The sequence below is a fragment of the Amaranthus tricolor genome, chromosome 10 (genome assembly GCF_026212465.1).
Source record: "Amaranthus tricolor cultivar Red isolate AtriRed21 chromosome 10, ASM2621246v1, whole genome shotgun sequence".
Lineage (NCBI taxonomy): Eukaryota > Viridiplantae > Streptophyta > Magnoliopsida > Caryophyllales > Amaranthaceae > Amaranthus > Amaranthus tricolor.
Window position 1 is genome coordinate 3,113,695 of NC_080056.1, and position 15,538 is coordinate 3,129,232.

At 33.4% G+C, this 15,538-nt stretch overlaps 2 protein-coding genes and 1 pseudogene across 2 annotated transcripts; 1 reads left to right on the plus strand and 2 right to left on the minus strand.

The window, feature by feature from the left end:
* Positions 1 to 898: 898 nt before the first annotated feature.
* LOC130825105 (lipid phosphate phosphatase delta-like) lies at positions 899 to 6,717 on the minus strand (annotated as a pseudogene).
* Positions 6,718 to 8,491: 1,774 nt separating this feature from the next.
* On the plus strand, positions 8,492 to 12,405 carry LOC130825106 (serine/arginine-rich SC35-like splicing factor SCL30A). The gene is made up of 6 exons (XM_057690148.1): positions 8,492 to 8,670; positions 9,556 to 9,711; positions 10,732 to 10,809; positions 11,538 to 11,702; positions 11,815 to 11,928; positions 12,039 to 12,405. Exons 2-6 carry the CDS (start codon positions 9,560 to 9,562, stop codon positions 12,142 to 12,144), a joined length of 615 nt encoding a protein of 204 aa, XP_057546131.1. The 5' UTR covers positions 8,492 to 8,670; positions 9,556 to 9,559; the 3' UTR covers positions 12,145 to 12,405.
* Positions 12,406 to 12,891: 486 nt separating this feature from the next.
* Positions 12,892 to 13,932, minus strand: LOC130824740 (F-box/kelch-repeat protein At2g44130-like). Its single transcript, XM_057689759.1, has one exon. It carries the CDS (start codon positions 13,930 to 13,932, stop codon positions 12,892 to 12,894), a length of 1,041 nt encoding a protein of 346 aa, XP_057545742.1.
* Positions 13,933 to 15,538: the final 1,606 nt, after the last annotated feature.

Here is a 15,538-nt window from a genome sequence, read left to right on the forward strand (position 1 = left end):
AAAAATTTCACAATCGTTTCCTATAATTATTCCGACCAGGCCCGATTCGCTCGTTAATGGTCTGACTCGTTTTTGACCCAATCCGCTAATAATCCGTTAAAATGTGACCCAACCTTTGACTCATTGGGTCGACCCGCCTCGTTAAAACACTTCTAATTGACATACTTTGATATATCCCGCTTATAGAACACTGATAACTACATTTTTGAAAATATTATCAATGATTGGATTGATCATGACCCAATGGTAGTGGCTTAAAGATCGCGTTGATCAATCGAACTTGAAACGAAAATAATAGTTTATAGTTGATAATGTTGAGTTGAGTTAAGTTGGATCCTGTTTCAGCTAAAAGTATGTAAAACATAATTTGATTTTGATCGGTATGATTTCAATTAATGAAATGATTTGTGAACTGGCTTGAAACTGATAATTAAACTTTTTTTGATTTTAAAATTATTTTAAAATTTTAAGGAAGAAATAGTTAAACATAGTTTGATTCAACATTAATATATATATATATATATATATATATATATATATATATATATATATATATATATATATATATATATATATATATATATATTCGCGTTCAGGTGCAAACCACGGTTCTATGCGAACCGTGAGAACCAAAAAATGTGTTACCTTTTTACAGAAAACGTGCTACTTTTGCATAAAAACTGTGTTACTTTTGTTTTTAAAAAAATCTGGTACTTTTTACCAAAAAACAGTAACTGTCAGAAAAAAATACAAATCCAAAGTAACACGTTTTTCTGAAAAAAGTAACACCTTTTTATAGTTCTTACGTTTCTCATATAAGGATGATTTTCACTTGAACTTCTATATATATATATATATATATATATATAGTAGTTTAATAAGTTTACAATTAATGTTTTTTTTAAAATAATTAATCAATAGCTAAATGATAGTTAATGTGTAACAATTTATAAGTTGGTTTAACAAATTGGTTCAATGTGGGTCAATTCATATGATGTTGATGGTTCGATTTGGTGTGAAAAACAGCACGTTACAAACCAACTATCAAAGAAGTTCCAAAACAAAGTCCATTGTTGCTCGGTAAGTTTGAGAAATAATTCCAATCTACGAGTTTTAAAGCAATGTCTATAGAAGGAAAGTCATGAATTCTAACGGTTTAAGGTACCAACCATATGCTACAAGTCAACAGAAAAAATTGCCCAAAAACAACTTTGTTTATTCGGCTTAAAAAACATTTGTCAAATGAATTCTTTGACTTTTTGACAGATTAACATTTGTAAAAAATAATCAAAAAAATCATTTACCAAACAATGTCTATGCCAAGGAAAGGACATGTAGAGAAAATAAATAATTTTAATTCATATACTAATTTTATCGGGCGGCAATCAGACCTACCCTACTATATGGGAGCGAATGTTGGCCTGTAAAGAAGATTTTTGAACATCAGATGGAAGTTACAGAAATACGTATGCTGAAGTGAATGTATGGGCACACATTGATGGATCGTATTAAAAACCAAGAGTTTAGGGACAAACCAGGGGTAGCCCCTATTTCTGGAAAAATACGCGAAAACAGATTGAAGTGGTTTGGACATGTGCAGAGAAAGACTTTCGCAACCCCTGTGAAGAGGGTAGAAAGCATTATAGTAGAGGGTAAAAGGGATCGAGAAAGACCCAGGAGAACTTGGGATGAACAAATAAAAGTTGCTTACATGAGTTAAACCTCTCTAAGGGCCTAACTAGAAGGGTAGTTGGAGGTGTCATATCCATATTTTAGACTACTGATTGTCCACTTAGATTACCTTTTGGCGTTCTTGTCATCTTTGCTTCTCTCGTTTCTTTTATTATTAGTTTTGTTCTCTTTTTATCTTGTAGTTGGTTCTACTTATTTATTTTACCTATATGCATTTATTTTATCTTTCTCGTGCAGCTACCTCTCCTATCTTTTTTGAGCCGAGAGACTCCTTTGGCCGCACTCTCCTTTATGGGTACGAGTTGTCGCCGTCCTTTCCTCTCCAGACCCTGTCTACAGTTCTACTATGAGTGGGATACAGTGGGTAGGATGATGATGAAAAAGGTTTACATGGATATTCATATTCTATACAAAAATTTCAAAATTTTTACTAATCATCACAAATTAAGATGTGAAAATAATGATGGAACGAGATCAACCACAGCCCATGCAAGACCAGCATATTGTATAAATCTGATACCCAAGTCGATATCGAAAGAATCCTCACGAGAAAGGAATAATATTCTCAGAAGATGACCGGATTGTTGCTTCATTTTATCCGACCTTTTACCACTCCGCAAACAATTTAGAGCGGGAAGGTAAGTAGTGGATCGTATAGGAACACCTATCGTGTTCAAAGCCACCGGCAAAGTCCACTTGGCCAAGGCCTTGCTGCAGTATTTCACGAGTAGGATGGTGGGAATGCCGACCAGGGCCCTCGCAATGAATGCGGGCACAGTTAGTTCTGTGTTGAAGAAGCGTGGCACGTTTTCGTGGTGAAACTGATTATATGTCTGTTGAACCCCAGTAACCTAAACAACACAATTCATGTCATCATGAAAGGTGTATGATAAAGTATGTGAAAAGATGTGTATAAGTTATAGATGAATACATTATCTAAGTAAAACTTGGCTTAAAAAAAACTGTAGACCAGACCGAATCAGACCGTTGTAGAACAGTTCGGTCAGATCTGATGTTATAATTGGTTTAATCTGAAAATCTTCCAGATTGGAATTCCTAATCTGGTCTGAATTTGTATCAAACCAAACCAGATCGAACTCTTTGCACCCCTATGTATAACCATTAAATTATAGAAGCAATCAAGAGCAAATCTAGGATACTATTATATAATGGACCCAACATTCATTTTTACATGTCAATTATTTAACAGGGTCATTTGCGTAAAAAAAAATCCCTATTATTGAATTGGTATGTGTTATATGTTACACAAATGACCGGCCATGACCCAGGCCTAGATTCTCCCCTAGAAAAGGAATTGAACACTTGTTTCTTCTCATATATCCTCTTGGAATTTAGTATTTACAAGGCATAAAACAGTCTACTACTCGGTTATTATTAGTGGAAGTAAAGAGATACTCTCTTTGTCCCCTTTGAATTTGTTACAATCCGAGAGTTAAAGGGAGTGCTTTACAGAATTGGGTTGGGAGTAAGCGATCATTAACAGAAGATAGAATTAAATAGATTAGCAACTAAAATAAGGGTAAAAGAAAGAAAATACTTACGATTCCAAAGGCGACACCATTAAAGGCTGTATGGACTTCAAAGCTTGGCGTTGGAAACTCGGGTGTGGGATAAGCGAAAAACAATATGAAGCTAAGCGCAGCCCAAAACGTTGTAATTGTAATATAACAATTTTTACTAGTTAGAAGCTATGCAGATATGATTTGAAGTAGGGTGGTTACGAGTAGGTAAAATCGAAGTTTTCTCTACTCCTAAGACATTCATCTTGTATATAGGTGTTCAATGGGGTGGTTGGACCCAACGGGTCAAGGGTCGGATCACATTTTAACGGGTCATTAGCAGGTCGAGTCAATAACGAGTCGGGTCATTAACAGATCTTGTTGTATAGGGTAGGGTCGTGGATAATTATCAGAATTGGTTGCAAAAAAACCACTTTTTTTATATTATTATATGATATTATTATATATACAGGTGGGTCGACCCAACGGACCATAAAGTAGAATAAAAAAACCTATTTTATAAACTTTTAAAAAACGGGTCCAAGTGGGTCGGATTTAGACGGACCTTGACCTCCCCCAACCCGTTTAATATGATATGACCCGCCTCGACCGAACCCGTTGAACACCTCTAATCTTGTATATAATTGAATCCGAATGCATTGTACAAGGACTAATTACATTACATTCATCTTGTTGCACACCAAAAACGGCAAGCTTTGAAAATCATAAGGGAGCATGATTACCATTCTTCCCATCGGTAATGAAAGTGTCGATAGATTCATGGACATTGAGCCAAAAAGCAAGGATAGCCGATCCTACGACAAGCCCTCCGATAATATCAATCAAGCTATGCAAACCAAAGTAAATTCATCCTATAAAGAAAAGTCGATATTAGCTTCAAGATGTAAGGCCAGAAAAACTACAATTAAATTTCTCCCGAGTTCATCTCAAGACATTCCAATGACAACGTATCCAATAGGGCCATCACTTGAGTTATATGATTGTAAATAATATAAGAAAAATCTGTATATTTCAAGAGAAAAGTGAAAACAATTGTTCAACTTATACAGCCACAAACATATAAATAATTAGCACTTTTGCGAATTACAGACTCAATGCTCACTTTTGTGAATTACAGCCACTAAAGTATCAAAATTTACAGGTTCAAGCCAAAGCGTAGAAGTTCGACAATTTTGATGATCGGAATTTTAGGTTAAGTGGTCGTACTTCTGTATTTTTGGGTTAAATCTGTAAACTTTGATACTTTAGTGGCCGTAATTCGGAAAAAAATAAACATTGAGACTTTAATTCGGAAAAAAATAAACATTGACACTGTAATTCACAAAAATACTAAACTTTAAAGTTGTAATTCGCAAATTATTCTTTAACTTTCCTTATACAATAAGTTCTTATCAATCAAAACCTCAACATCGTTATGTAATTCTTTGCTCTAATGGTAGCTAAAAGGCTCTCGAGTTACAAAGTACACATTTCACAATTGAAGGTCACAATACAGCATTGAAGTGCCTTCTTCACAGTCCAAAGTGATAAATTTTCATTAGCGACTACATTGCACTAGTGTGCATCGGCAAGCTTTCGCTTGAAGCCCATGTCGAAGAACTACATTGCATATCTATGTTACTTGGATTCGGGTCCTGATGTTGGATACTGGTACGTGTCCAAGTGTCAGATACGTCTAAATATTCAACTTTAAGCCTAAAATGAAGTACCAAAGTGCCATCCCAATGTACGAGCATCAAGGATCGGACATGAGTACGTAAAGCAAAATAAAGAGTTTGAGTAACATAGTTGCATATACTATAAGCACTTTCTCAAGTATTAAGCAACAATCACTTGATTTTGACTACTAAGAAAGGTAATTACCCAGATAAGCAAACTGTGTTGAGGGTATGAGATGAAGGCAACCCATACTCCTGAGCATTTTCTTCCTCATTTTTGGTAGCTGTCAATCTCCTTACAGGTGGGCAACTAGGCCTTGGGAGCAGAAATCACATCCTATTCAACCAAATTTTCATCAAAACCCAATATTACACTTTAATTCTAACACATTTTATGCTTAAACAGAAGTTTTTACCTTAACATAATTCCCAATGTAATCTCAGAAGGCTTATTAATAATGTCATTTGCCTTGTTAACTTTCCATGCCCACCCTATTACATTTCCATCCAAAACAAAAACCCATGTCAAAATACTTACAAGTTACAACTACAACAATGCCAAAATGGATCCCAACTCTACTTGTGAGTGCTATTACATTTATTGTCGATCCCATGCTCTGTTGGGATGGTTTATCCCATATGTATAAACTGGAAATGGTGTGCACACTATATAAATTTTTTGAGCCCTTCTTCCCATTGTTGTATGGTTTTTGGATGATATATATACAAGGCTTATTAAGTTTGTAGACCTCGTATTTTCCCGATAATATGCTGACATTCACAATAAGTCAAGCCTAATTTAACATGCTCGGATAAAATAGTGGGTTGTGGTAAACTAATGACAAACAGCATAAGCCATCATCAAATCATGTCATAACCCAAATTTGAACATAGAGAAGAATCCAAATTACAAACGACGTTCTGAGTATGTTTAACATATCCGACTGCACAAGGCCCCGATTTCGGGGTCTCAATATTAAATTATGTTATGCGTTTAAAATACAAAGTTGTTAAAAAATATAATTGCACTAGGCCTTCAAAGAATTTATCTAACTTTTACTCTGCCCCTGCCAACATACTAGTATAACTAGCCCATGTGATCGAGCCAACTCGACTACTATTCTCCATGTTATATGTTAGAATTCAATATTACAAAAATTTTAATCAAATTAAGACCTATAATCCCTTGCTTGAACATACTCACAACTGGAGACTCTAAAAATTAAATTCTGAATTTCTTGAAAGTTTCAGGAAGTACCCAGAAAAGGAGAGGAAGGAAACCAGTGTAGAATGGCACAGAAACAACAAATGATAACCCATAAAATAGAACATCCAAAATTTTGTGCTGTAATTTCTGAAAAATACAAACAATAAAATCAATACCCACTCATAAAAACCATTCAAGATTTAAAAAATTAATCAGTAACCTGGATCTGAAGAATGAAGGGTGTGCCAATTCGATCATGGTGGTTAACCCATGGTTGTATTGAAGATCTAATCATTTGGGTAAAATTCAAAATTGAAGCCATAAAAATTCATGCTACAATTCCACTCAAAGTCGCAACTTGCCATGCCAGCATCACCTCCATTTTTGTATATTCTCTCCTGCTTTTCTATGAATCCAATCAAAAAGCAAGAGAAAAGAAAGATTTAAAAAGTTATTTGGAAACATACTCCTAATTACAAACTTTCATATGCATACATAAACATACTCCTAATTATACTGAATTATTGTTGTTTTTTCTTCTTTTTTTTACTGAAAGAGTGAATGGAGCCATGACTCACGAGAAAGATACTTGGATTTTGCCAATTACAGAAGGAATTTGAAAAGGATTTTTAGAATTTTATTTATCTTTTCTTTTAATTACAAATTTTTTATTGAAATAATCACAACCTTATATTTGCCAACAATAAATTTATGTTTTTAATTATCAAATCATAAATGAAGAGTTGAGAATGACAAAGTTTGGGTAGTTATTTTCAAATCCTCAATTTTAACTATTCTAAAGCAATAATGGAATTTGATTCAAATCCAAATTTGAAAATTTTTGAATAGATTTGAGCCAATTTCAAATTTTCAGATGAAATCATTGTTCCCAAACATAGCATTAGAGTAATTCGATAAAGTGCTATAGTTGACAATTCACCAATAAAGTACACTGAAAATTAGATTAAAATAAGAAAAAATATTTAAAATTTTATTTAAAAAATCATAAATTTTTTAAAACTTTTTTTAACATATTTTCGACATTTTATTTTAATTTATTTTTTATAAAAATAATTAAAACTTGTTATGTAAGTCATCCAGTCACCCAATTTACTTTAGAAAAATATCTCTCAAAATTAGGATTATTCATGATTAATCAATAAGTGGAATTAGTGTGGAAAAATGATAAATAGATTGGATTATTCTTGGTTATTTTTCCTATTTATTTTATTTTCTATTTTGTTTCTCCTAATTTAAAAAAAAATATATAACCAATTATCATCGAACATGTGATAATTTTTTTTAATTTTTGGCATAACCAACTATAGCTGATCGAACTTTTAATATAGATAATCACCTAAGGTTAACCCTTTAATTAAACGAAAACTTGTATGTAGCCGCCTTACGTATGCGATTTAAAAAAAATTATACTTCTCAAATCTAAGCCTTAAAACATCAATTTCAGGACTTAAAAAGCCAAATCTAACACTTAAAATTCCTACTCGAAGCCTCAGTCTTCCTTCTCCGGAGACTTAATTTAATTTTTTAGCTATCAAATTCAACCCGTAAAATACTCATTCCTCCACTTAAAATGTCAATTCTAAGTCTTAAAACCCCAACTTCAATTATAAAATATCCATTTTAAAACTTAAAAAGTTTATTCTAATGGTTTAAAGTTTGTCAAGACTTAAAATGACTATTCCAAAATCTAAAATGCCCAATTTAAACTTTAAAACAGCAACTTTAAAATTATAAATTAGATCGTGAGTGATCACATATATGACTGTCTCACGAAAGATTCGATGAATTCATAAAATAAAAGACATGAAAAAACATGGAAAATTTGAAATAGATAAGCCAAATTATTATAAAAAAAAATAGCATAGAATAAGATTGAAATCAACTTATTTTCAAAAGTAAGCCCCTAATTTCCAAACCTGAGGTATGGATCTGCTCGCACTTATTAACTGCGAACAAAGGGTTTGATTTTTTTAAAAAAAAGCCAAAGGAGCTGTTTGCACTTATTAACTGCGAACAGAGCTGTTGGCTTTTGACCAAATCAATTGTTCGCAGTTACTAACTGTGAACAGTTTGGTTGATTTTTTTGACCAGTTTGCCTTTTTTTGACCAGTTTGACTCTGTTCGCAATTAGTAACTGCCAACAACACCAAACCTGAAATCTAGGGCTGAAGACACTTACATTTGAAAATAAGTTGATTTCAATCTTATTTTATAATTTTTTTTAATAATTTGATTTATCCTTTTCAAATTTTCAAAAAACATGTAGATGTAAGCCCAAATATAGTATCATAACAAGATAAGGCCCAGGGTTACATGCAGTAATTTGTGTATAATAAAAGGGTGGAAAACAATCAGAAAGAAGAATAAGGGTACAACTGCAAAGAAGAACCTTCTCGAACACCATTTTTCCTTTTATGTTCCCCGTGAAATTAATATTACTACCCTAGAAGGTTCTCTTCAACCAAAATCTCTCTAAATTTTACACCTTTCGAAGAACCATTTCCACCATTGGCGATCGCAGATTTCCTTCTTGTTTGCTTTCAGATACACGGTAATCATGAATCCTTGTCTTTTCTCCTTTTTTTGTATGTTTTGTAGCATTTTTAGTCAAGATTTGAGGTGATTATTTATGTTGTATTGTTGAATTATGGATTTTTATGATGATAGAATGACACTGAAAACCGGTGAGTTTGATTTTTGTAATTTTTACGGATCTGATTATTATCTTAATATTTATTTTATTGACATTCTTCAATTGATAATTAAAGAATTAATGACTGTTTATTACCTTTCTGTTTTTTTTGAAGGAAACCATTATCTGGTATTTAATTGAATTGAATTTTGGTTATTCTTTGCTTGGTTTGATGGAAATTGTTGAGGTTAGGTAAGCGAAAATCATACAGGGGAGAGATATTGGCGTTTAATGTTTATGAGGACTTGAGATAGATTAAGATTCTGGAAAATTGATTTTTTGCATTAGCTTATGGATAAAAATTGATTTATGTCCACTTTTCCATCATATAATCTGCTTCCTAGAGAGAACGGTTTCTACAATATATATACATCGGAGTTGCTGAAAGCCTGAAAATATTCATGTAATACCTAATTGTCCTAATAAATTTGCAAAATCAGTACTATCTCATCTGTTTTGATGAATTCAGTGTTGGATCTTGATCAATTTTTGTGAGATGACCAACTAATATAAAATCAAATGATTAAAACAAATTGCTTGGGGGCCAAGTAGAAATTTTAAGCATAGCTGCCGTTACATCCACCTCTGGCTGATTGACGGCAGTAAACCTTTTTATGTTCTAGTTAAATCTCCTTCCATTGTGTGTGTGTGTGTACAAGAAGGTTTGACGCTAATTAGAATGTTCTATTTTCTGCGTGAAGGCTTTGATGATGATTGCTTTGAATGATACTATTCTATATGCAGGGAAATGAGAGGAAGAAGTTACAGCTACAGCCCTTCTCCACCAAGGGGTTATGGAAGAAGTTACAGAAGCCCATCTCCAAGAGGTCGTTATCGTCGTGGGAAGGAGCCTCAGGGTGCTACAAGTTTATTGGTGCGGAACCTTCGACATGATTGCAGGTTTGCCTTTGTCTTACTTCCTCTCTCCCCAATTGCTTGACTTTTGGCTACTGGTATTATTGTTTATGTATTGAGCAATTTTTTTCTCTTGATTTGCAATCACTTGTCGATTTTCGTACTGGATGATTTGATAATCTACTGTGATTATAGTTGTCGTATTCTTCCATACCCATTCTCATGTGTTGTTTAATAATTTCTTAAGAATTTTTACTCTTTTTTTCTTGTGTTGAATCTCTCTCATAAAGGAGCCACTTTACTTGTCTAACTACTTATTATAAGGAACGCAAGTGCAATGTTTATCTTGTTGTTTACTTTATCTGGCTATGTCTTGTATTATCAGTGGTTAGTTTGGTGAACAACTGAATGCTTATAAAGCTCATGCCTTAGTTTGGACTTAATAGGATGTATGCTTTTGAAGCAATAGTGTTTGAGGCTTATGTGGCTGCTTGGTTGTGTGATTAAATCTGATGGTTACTACCTAACATATGTAGCAAGGTTAGGGAGGAAGAGCAAGTCCCTTGCTTGTGTATAACTCTTGCATACTTTTTGCTGTTGGACCAATTGCTTGGCATTGAGGGATAGTAACTCTTCTAATTTGTTTTCTTATTACATAGCTCTGTTTCAGAGATCATACATTAGTTCCCAATCTTCTTTCTAGGTTTCTTAAGATACAACTTGGCTGTTATGTCTACCTAGCCAGTTTTTACATCACCAAGTAAATAGAAAACTTTCCAGAAGATAACAATAGTTTTTTTTTTGTCTAATTTTTAACATTCCTAATTTCTTTTAAGCATGTTTTAATAAAATGGTTTTACAATTGCCTGTTGCAGTTGTCATATCTATTTATGGGAAAATTTCTGTTGTTGAGATCTTCGAACTAGATAATATTTTTTGAGATGAGTTTTGTGATGCAAATAATGAAAATGTTGAATTAGGAGCTTATTTGCTTTGGTTGAGTTTTTTCTGCTTTTATCCTTATGTATATGTTATACTTGTTAAGCTTATTCTATACTTTTGCAGGGTGGAAGATCTTCGAGGACCTTTTGGACGATTTGGTCCAATCAAAGACATTTACTTGCCTAAAGACTATTATACTGGGTGAGCTTTAATGATGCCGTGTACTTTTTAGTTTTTCTAATTTTGATGTAACATAATCCTTAGTTTGTCATTTCTTTTGGAATTTTTTCTAGAGTTTTACTCGAGATAAAAATGGGATTAATAGAGATTGATTGATCTGTAATACTGTCATAACAATGTATTGTAGTTTCTGCAAAATTCACTTACCAGACTAGGATTAGGTAAACAGTGATCAAGTTTTGTGCTGCATTGTTCCGCTGCTGCTTGTTTTAGTGTTTTATGTCTTTGATTGTGGATCTTCCTGCCAGTTTCTTTTTCGAAATCATGGTAGGGAACTTTTTTAATGATTTTTTCATTGGTTCTTTTCTACTTTTTCTTGTCGCATGGATGCTACTTGGTAGAAATGTCTCTAAATTGAGACCAAGTAATAAAGAATTTTTGTTTTTTTTTTCCTGAAAAGTGTCAAAGATTGAAGATTCAAGTATTAAGAGTTTGTACAAGATATCAAGTAGTCTATGTCTTGTTCAAGGTGTCGTTACGTGTTGATGAAGATTTGAAGAGAAGAGTAATTACCTTTTGAAGACAATGTAGTCTTCTACGAGGTCAGCCATCGAAATGATGTCTGTTTATATTACTTTGTTGAAAGAACTTTGTGGACTTCTTCTACCGGTGATACACTTGCTGCTTCTGAATGAAGTTATGAACTCATCTTGGGACCATTTGTGATGTTGGAACAATTGATCTTGCAGGGAGCCTCGTGGCTTTGGGTTTGTACAATTTATGGATCCAGTTGATGCGGCAGATGCAAAATATGAAATGGATGGTTATATCTTGCTTGGGCGGGAACTAACTGTTGTATTTGCAGAGGAGAATAGGAAAAAGCCAGCAGAAATGAGGGCCAGGGATCGTGTAAGGTGAGTCTTTGTTAAGATACTCATTTATAATGATGAAGGTTAAGTTTTCATCTGCATGATAAGCTTAGGGACTCGTACATTCAGATTTCTCATGCAATTATGTGTCTGTCAGGAGTCGGTCTTATAATAGTAGGCGATCCTCTTCTCGTTACTCTCAGTCTCCACGATATGGTAGAAGTTATTCACGTAGTCCGGACGATTACTCCTCAAGGCGACGCTATTCAAGGCAAGTGCATTTGTTATTTGTACTTCATACGATGTTTATTTGAATAAAGCTCAATACCAACTTGTTCAAACAAATTGATAGCTGACTTGTATTGTACCATTTTGACACAGGTCAATTTCACCTGGGGATAGGTCATATAGAGAACGCTCATACAGGTCTCGTTCTTACTCAAGATCTCCTTACCGATCTCCTTATGGATCAAGCAACCGTAGTTGAATTCCTTATTGATCACTGCCACAGTATCTCTAACTACTCTAGGTAATATAGTAGAGACATACAAGAACTTGATGGGGATTAGATATGCATTGTTCATGCTATGTGAAATGCTCTTTTGTGATCTAGATCAAATGTCTTGTTGTGGCAGAGGATACAGCTTCGCTTTATCGTTATTCCGCATATTTCGTTGCTATAGAATTGTTGTGGATTGAAGTATTGATCATGAATCACAATTTTAATTTGGTGTTGTTTTCCTTATCATTTATATTCTCTCGTGTTATCAGAATTTGGGTTGGTTTCATGTCTCCATCTAGACCGCTACATAATTTTGAGTAATTCTTGTATAACAAGATTTAAAACTAAAGTAAATAACAAAACAATAAGCCTTGCATATGAGTGACTCGAACCACAGGTTCATATAATTGACTCATTTCTTTAAATGTTCACTTGAAGATTTTTAATGATCACTTTGAAATGTTAATTGTATATTAAATCAACCTAATAAAAAATAATTTCATTATAAGAATGTTAATTTTGTACGATATCATAAAAGTAGCAAATAGAAATTAACTCTTTATATCTGATAATAATATTTTTCCTCACAATATATTACTAACATTAATAACAAATTTACAACACGAAAAAGAAAGGATCAACATTAGTATGGAATAGTATGTACACAAAAAGCTTGTTAAATTAATTTGTGAATTAAAAATACCTAAAAATAGGAAACTTATGAAATCCATGTTAAACTTCGAGGTAACAACCAGATTGCACGAGCCCCATAAACTCATCACCCACATTAACCAATTTCTCAAACTCACCATACTTCCCATTTCTTAACTTCTTACCAATGATAAATTTTCGACTCGCCCCTTCACTCACTGAGCCACTCACCAAAACTCTGTCACCCAACTCCACTACACACGTCCCAATTCGTACATCCGAGTTTGACTCAGCCCAGTTTATTAACTCCCCTCTCTTAGCCGACCCGGCACATGATCGTGGGTTCTGCCCACCCATCCACACGTACTCTATCCGAGTCCACTCACCCGAGTTGCTATTATATGACTCCGCACTCGATTCAAACTCACCTTGATTTTCGGTTACATATCCACTTATAACCCAGAATTCAGACCCGATTATAAGGCCTTGGCATTCGTCTCGGACTTGACTCATTGGAGTCAACTCAGTCCAATCGTCTTCTAAGAGATCATACACACAAGCTGAGTTCAGCCCATTTTTATCCGGGTCATGCCCACCGGCAACATATACTCTCCCATTTAATCCTGCAATCGCGAAAAACGACCGTTTGGAAGGCATATCTTTACCTTGTTTCCAATTCCGGGTTAAGAAATCATATACAAAAACACCAGTTACAGGTTCGTAGTTCTCCGGGTCCCATCCACCCATGAGAACGAGTTTCCCTTCAGTACTTGCAACCTGACAAAACAATGGGAGACGAGTCGGGTACGCAGGAGTTGAATCAACTCGGTCCCAGGACCGAGTCACCGAGTCAAATACAGAAATCCCAAAATCGGAGGGACTCACTGGTTTTGACCCGGTAGTTTCGGAATCGGACACCGACCTTTCCTGGACTAAGCAAGCATATAAACGGGTCAACCCGTTTTGTTTACGGAGGAGAGAGAATTCTTTGCTCTTGAGTAATCGGCGCCAACGGCTACAAACACCTGTAGCAGCGAGAAAATCTGAAGTTCGGATGCGAATTAGACATTCAAGGGCGATATCATCTGGTAATCCGGGGATTAATTCTTGAAAGATTACCATTGTATGAGAAGAGTTTTAGAGTTCTAGAACAAATTAGGGATTAAATATTGAGGATTTTTTTGTTTGAATGAGTGTACAAATATACTGGAGAGTTGAGACCTAGATTTTTATAAGATATGAACGCTTATATATAGTGGAAAACTAAATTACTCTATTTGTTATGGAGTAGAGTATTATTTACTCCTTCCTTTCAATTCTTATGGATCTTTACACAATAAATATCTCTTTTAAGGACATTGATATTTGTAAATAATTTTCACCTTCTAAATTTATTTGAAATCTTTTTAGATTTATTTTAACCAAAATTTATTATAAGGTGTCAAATAAATGAAATATCAAAAGAAAATGAATGAGTATATTTTAAAGATTTCTATTTCAAATGAATGCGTAGTATTTGTGGTTTAGACTTTCTTTAGTTACCGTCCATTTTTTCATTTTTACCCTGATTATTTCTTACTTTTTTTATTTAATTTTTTATGTTGCGCATTCTTTTTATTATAGTGTAATTACAATTCTAATGTAGTGTGCTCAGTCTTAGCAACAGTTGCAGAGTAGTATTTCAGTGCGCGTTTTTCTCTTTGCCCTCTCCTTAAAAGTGGTAACGAGTATGAGACATTAATAGCTTATTTGAATTAGTGTCACTTTTGGAATTAATTAGGAAGAAAAAAAAAAGAGAATAAGATATAGAGTGAGATATTAATGAGTGCTTTAAAATTATCACAGTTATATATTTTACAAATAATTCATAAATAAGAATAATTTATAAATTATCGCATTAAAATTTATTACTTTTGCAAATTACAACTTTAGTGTTTATTTTTTACGAATTACAGCCACCAAAGTATTAAAATTTACAGGTTCAGACCAAAAACACAGATTTTCGACCACTTAACCTGAAATTTTGACCATTAAAATGGTCGGAATTCTGTGTTTTATCCTGAACCTACAAACTTTAATACTTTAGTGGCTGTAATTCGCAAAAAATAAACATTGAAGCTGTAATTCACAAAAGTACTAAATTCTAAGGCTTTAATTCGCAAGTTATTCTATAAATAATTAAAATAACAAAATTATCTTGTATTTATGATCTTAAAGTAATTATTTTTATAATTTTAACATGATCTTTTAGAACCTTAAATCGTTTATTCATAATTATTAAATAAATCAATAAAATAAATAAACTAATTATACAAGTATATGACATTATTAAAGAGTCTCAAAGACAGAATTGATAGAAAATAGGATAAGAATGGTGGAGATGGAGTATATGCCAAAGCCATTATAAAATTAAAATATGGATCAACTTGATTTAGACTTTAGAGATAACGCCTATGTGGATTAAAGCTAGATTGTTAGTTATAGTATATGGCCCACACTTATATCGGCATAATTAAGTGGGGCCGTATGTTTGCACTTTTCTTAGCCAATTTGCATATTGTTTGAATCTGATGATGGGCAACATGGGAAGTATTGCAGCACTACAAATTCAGAATCATAATTCTTTTTTAAAAATAAAAATGCAATTTGCAATATGTGTGAAAAAAGTTGAAAATATATGCTTCCTAAAGCCTAAAGAAAGATTTTCCCATAGAATTGCAATTTGCAA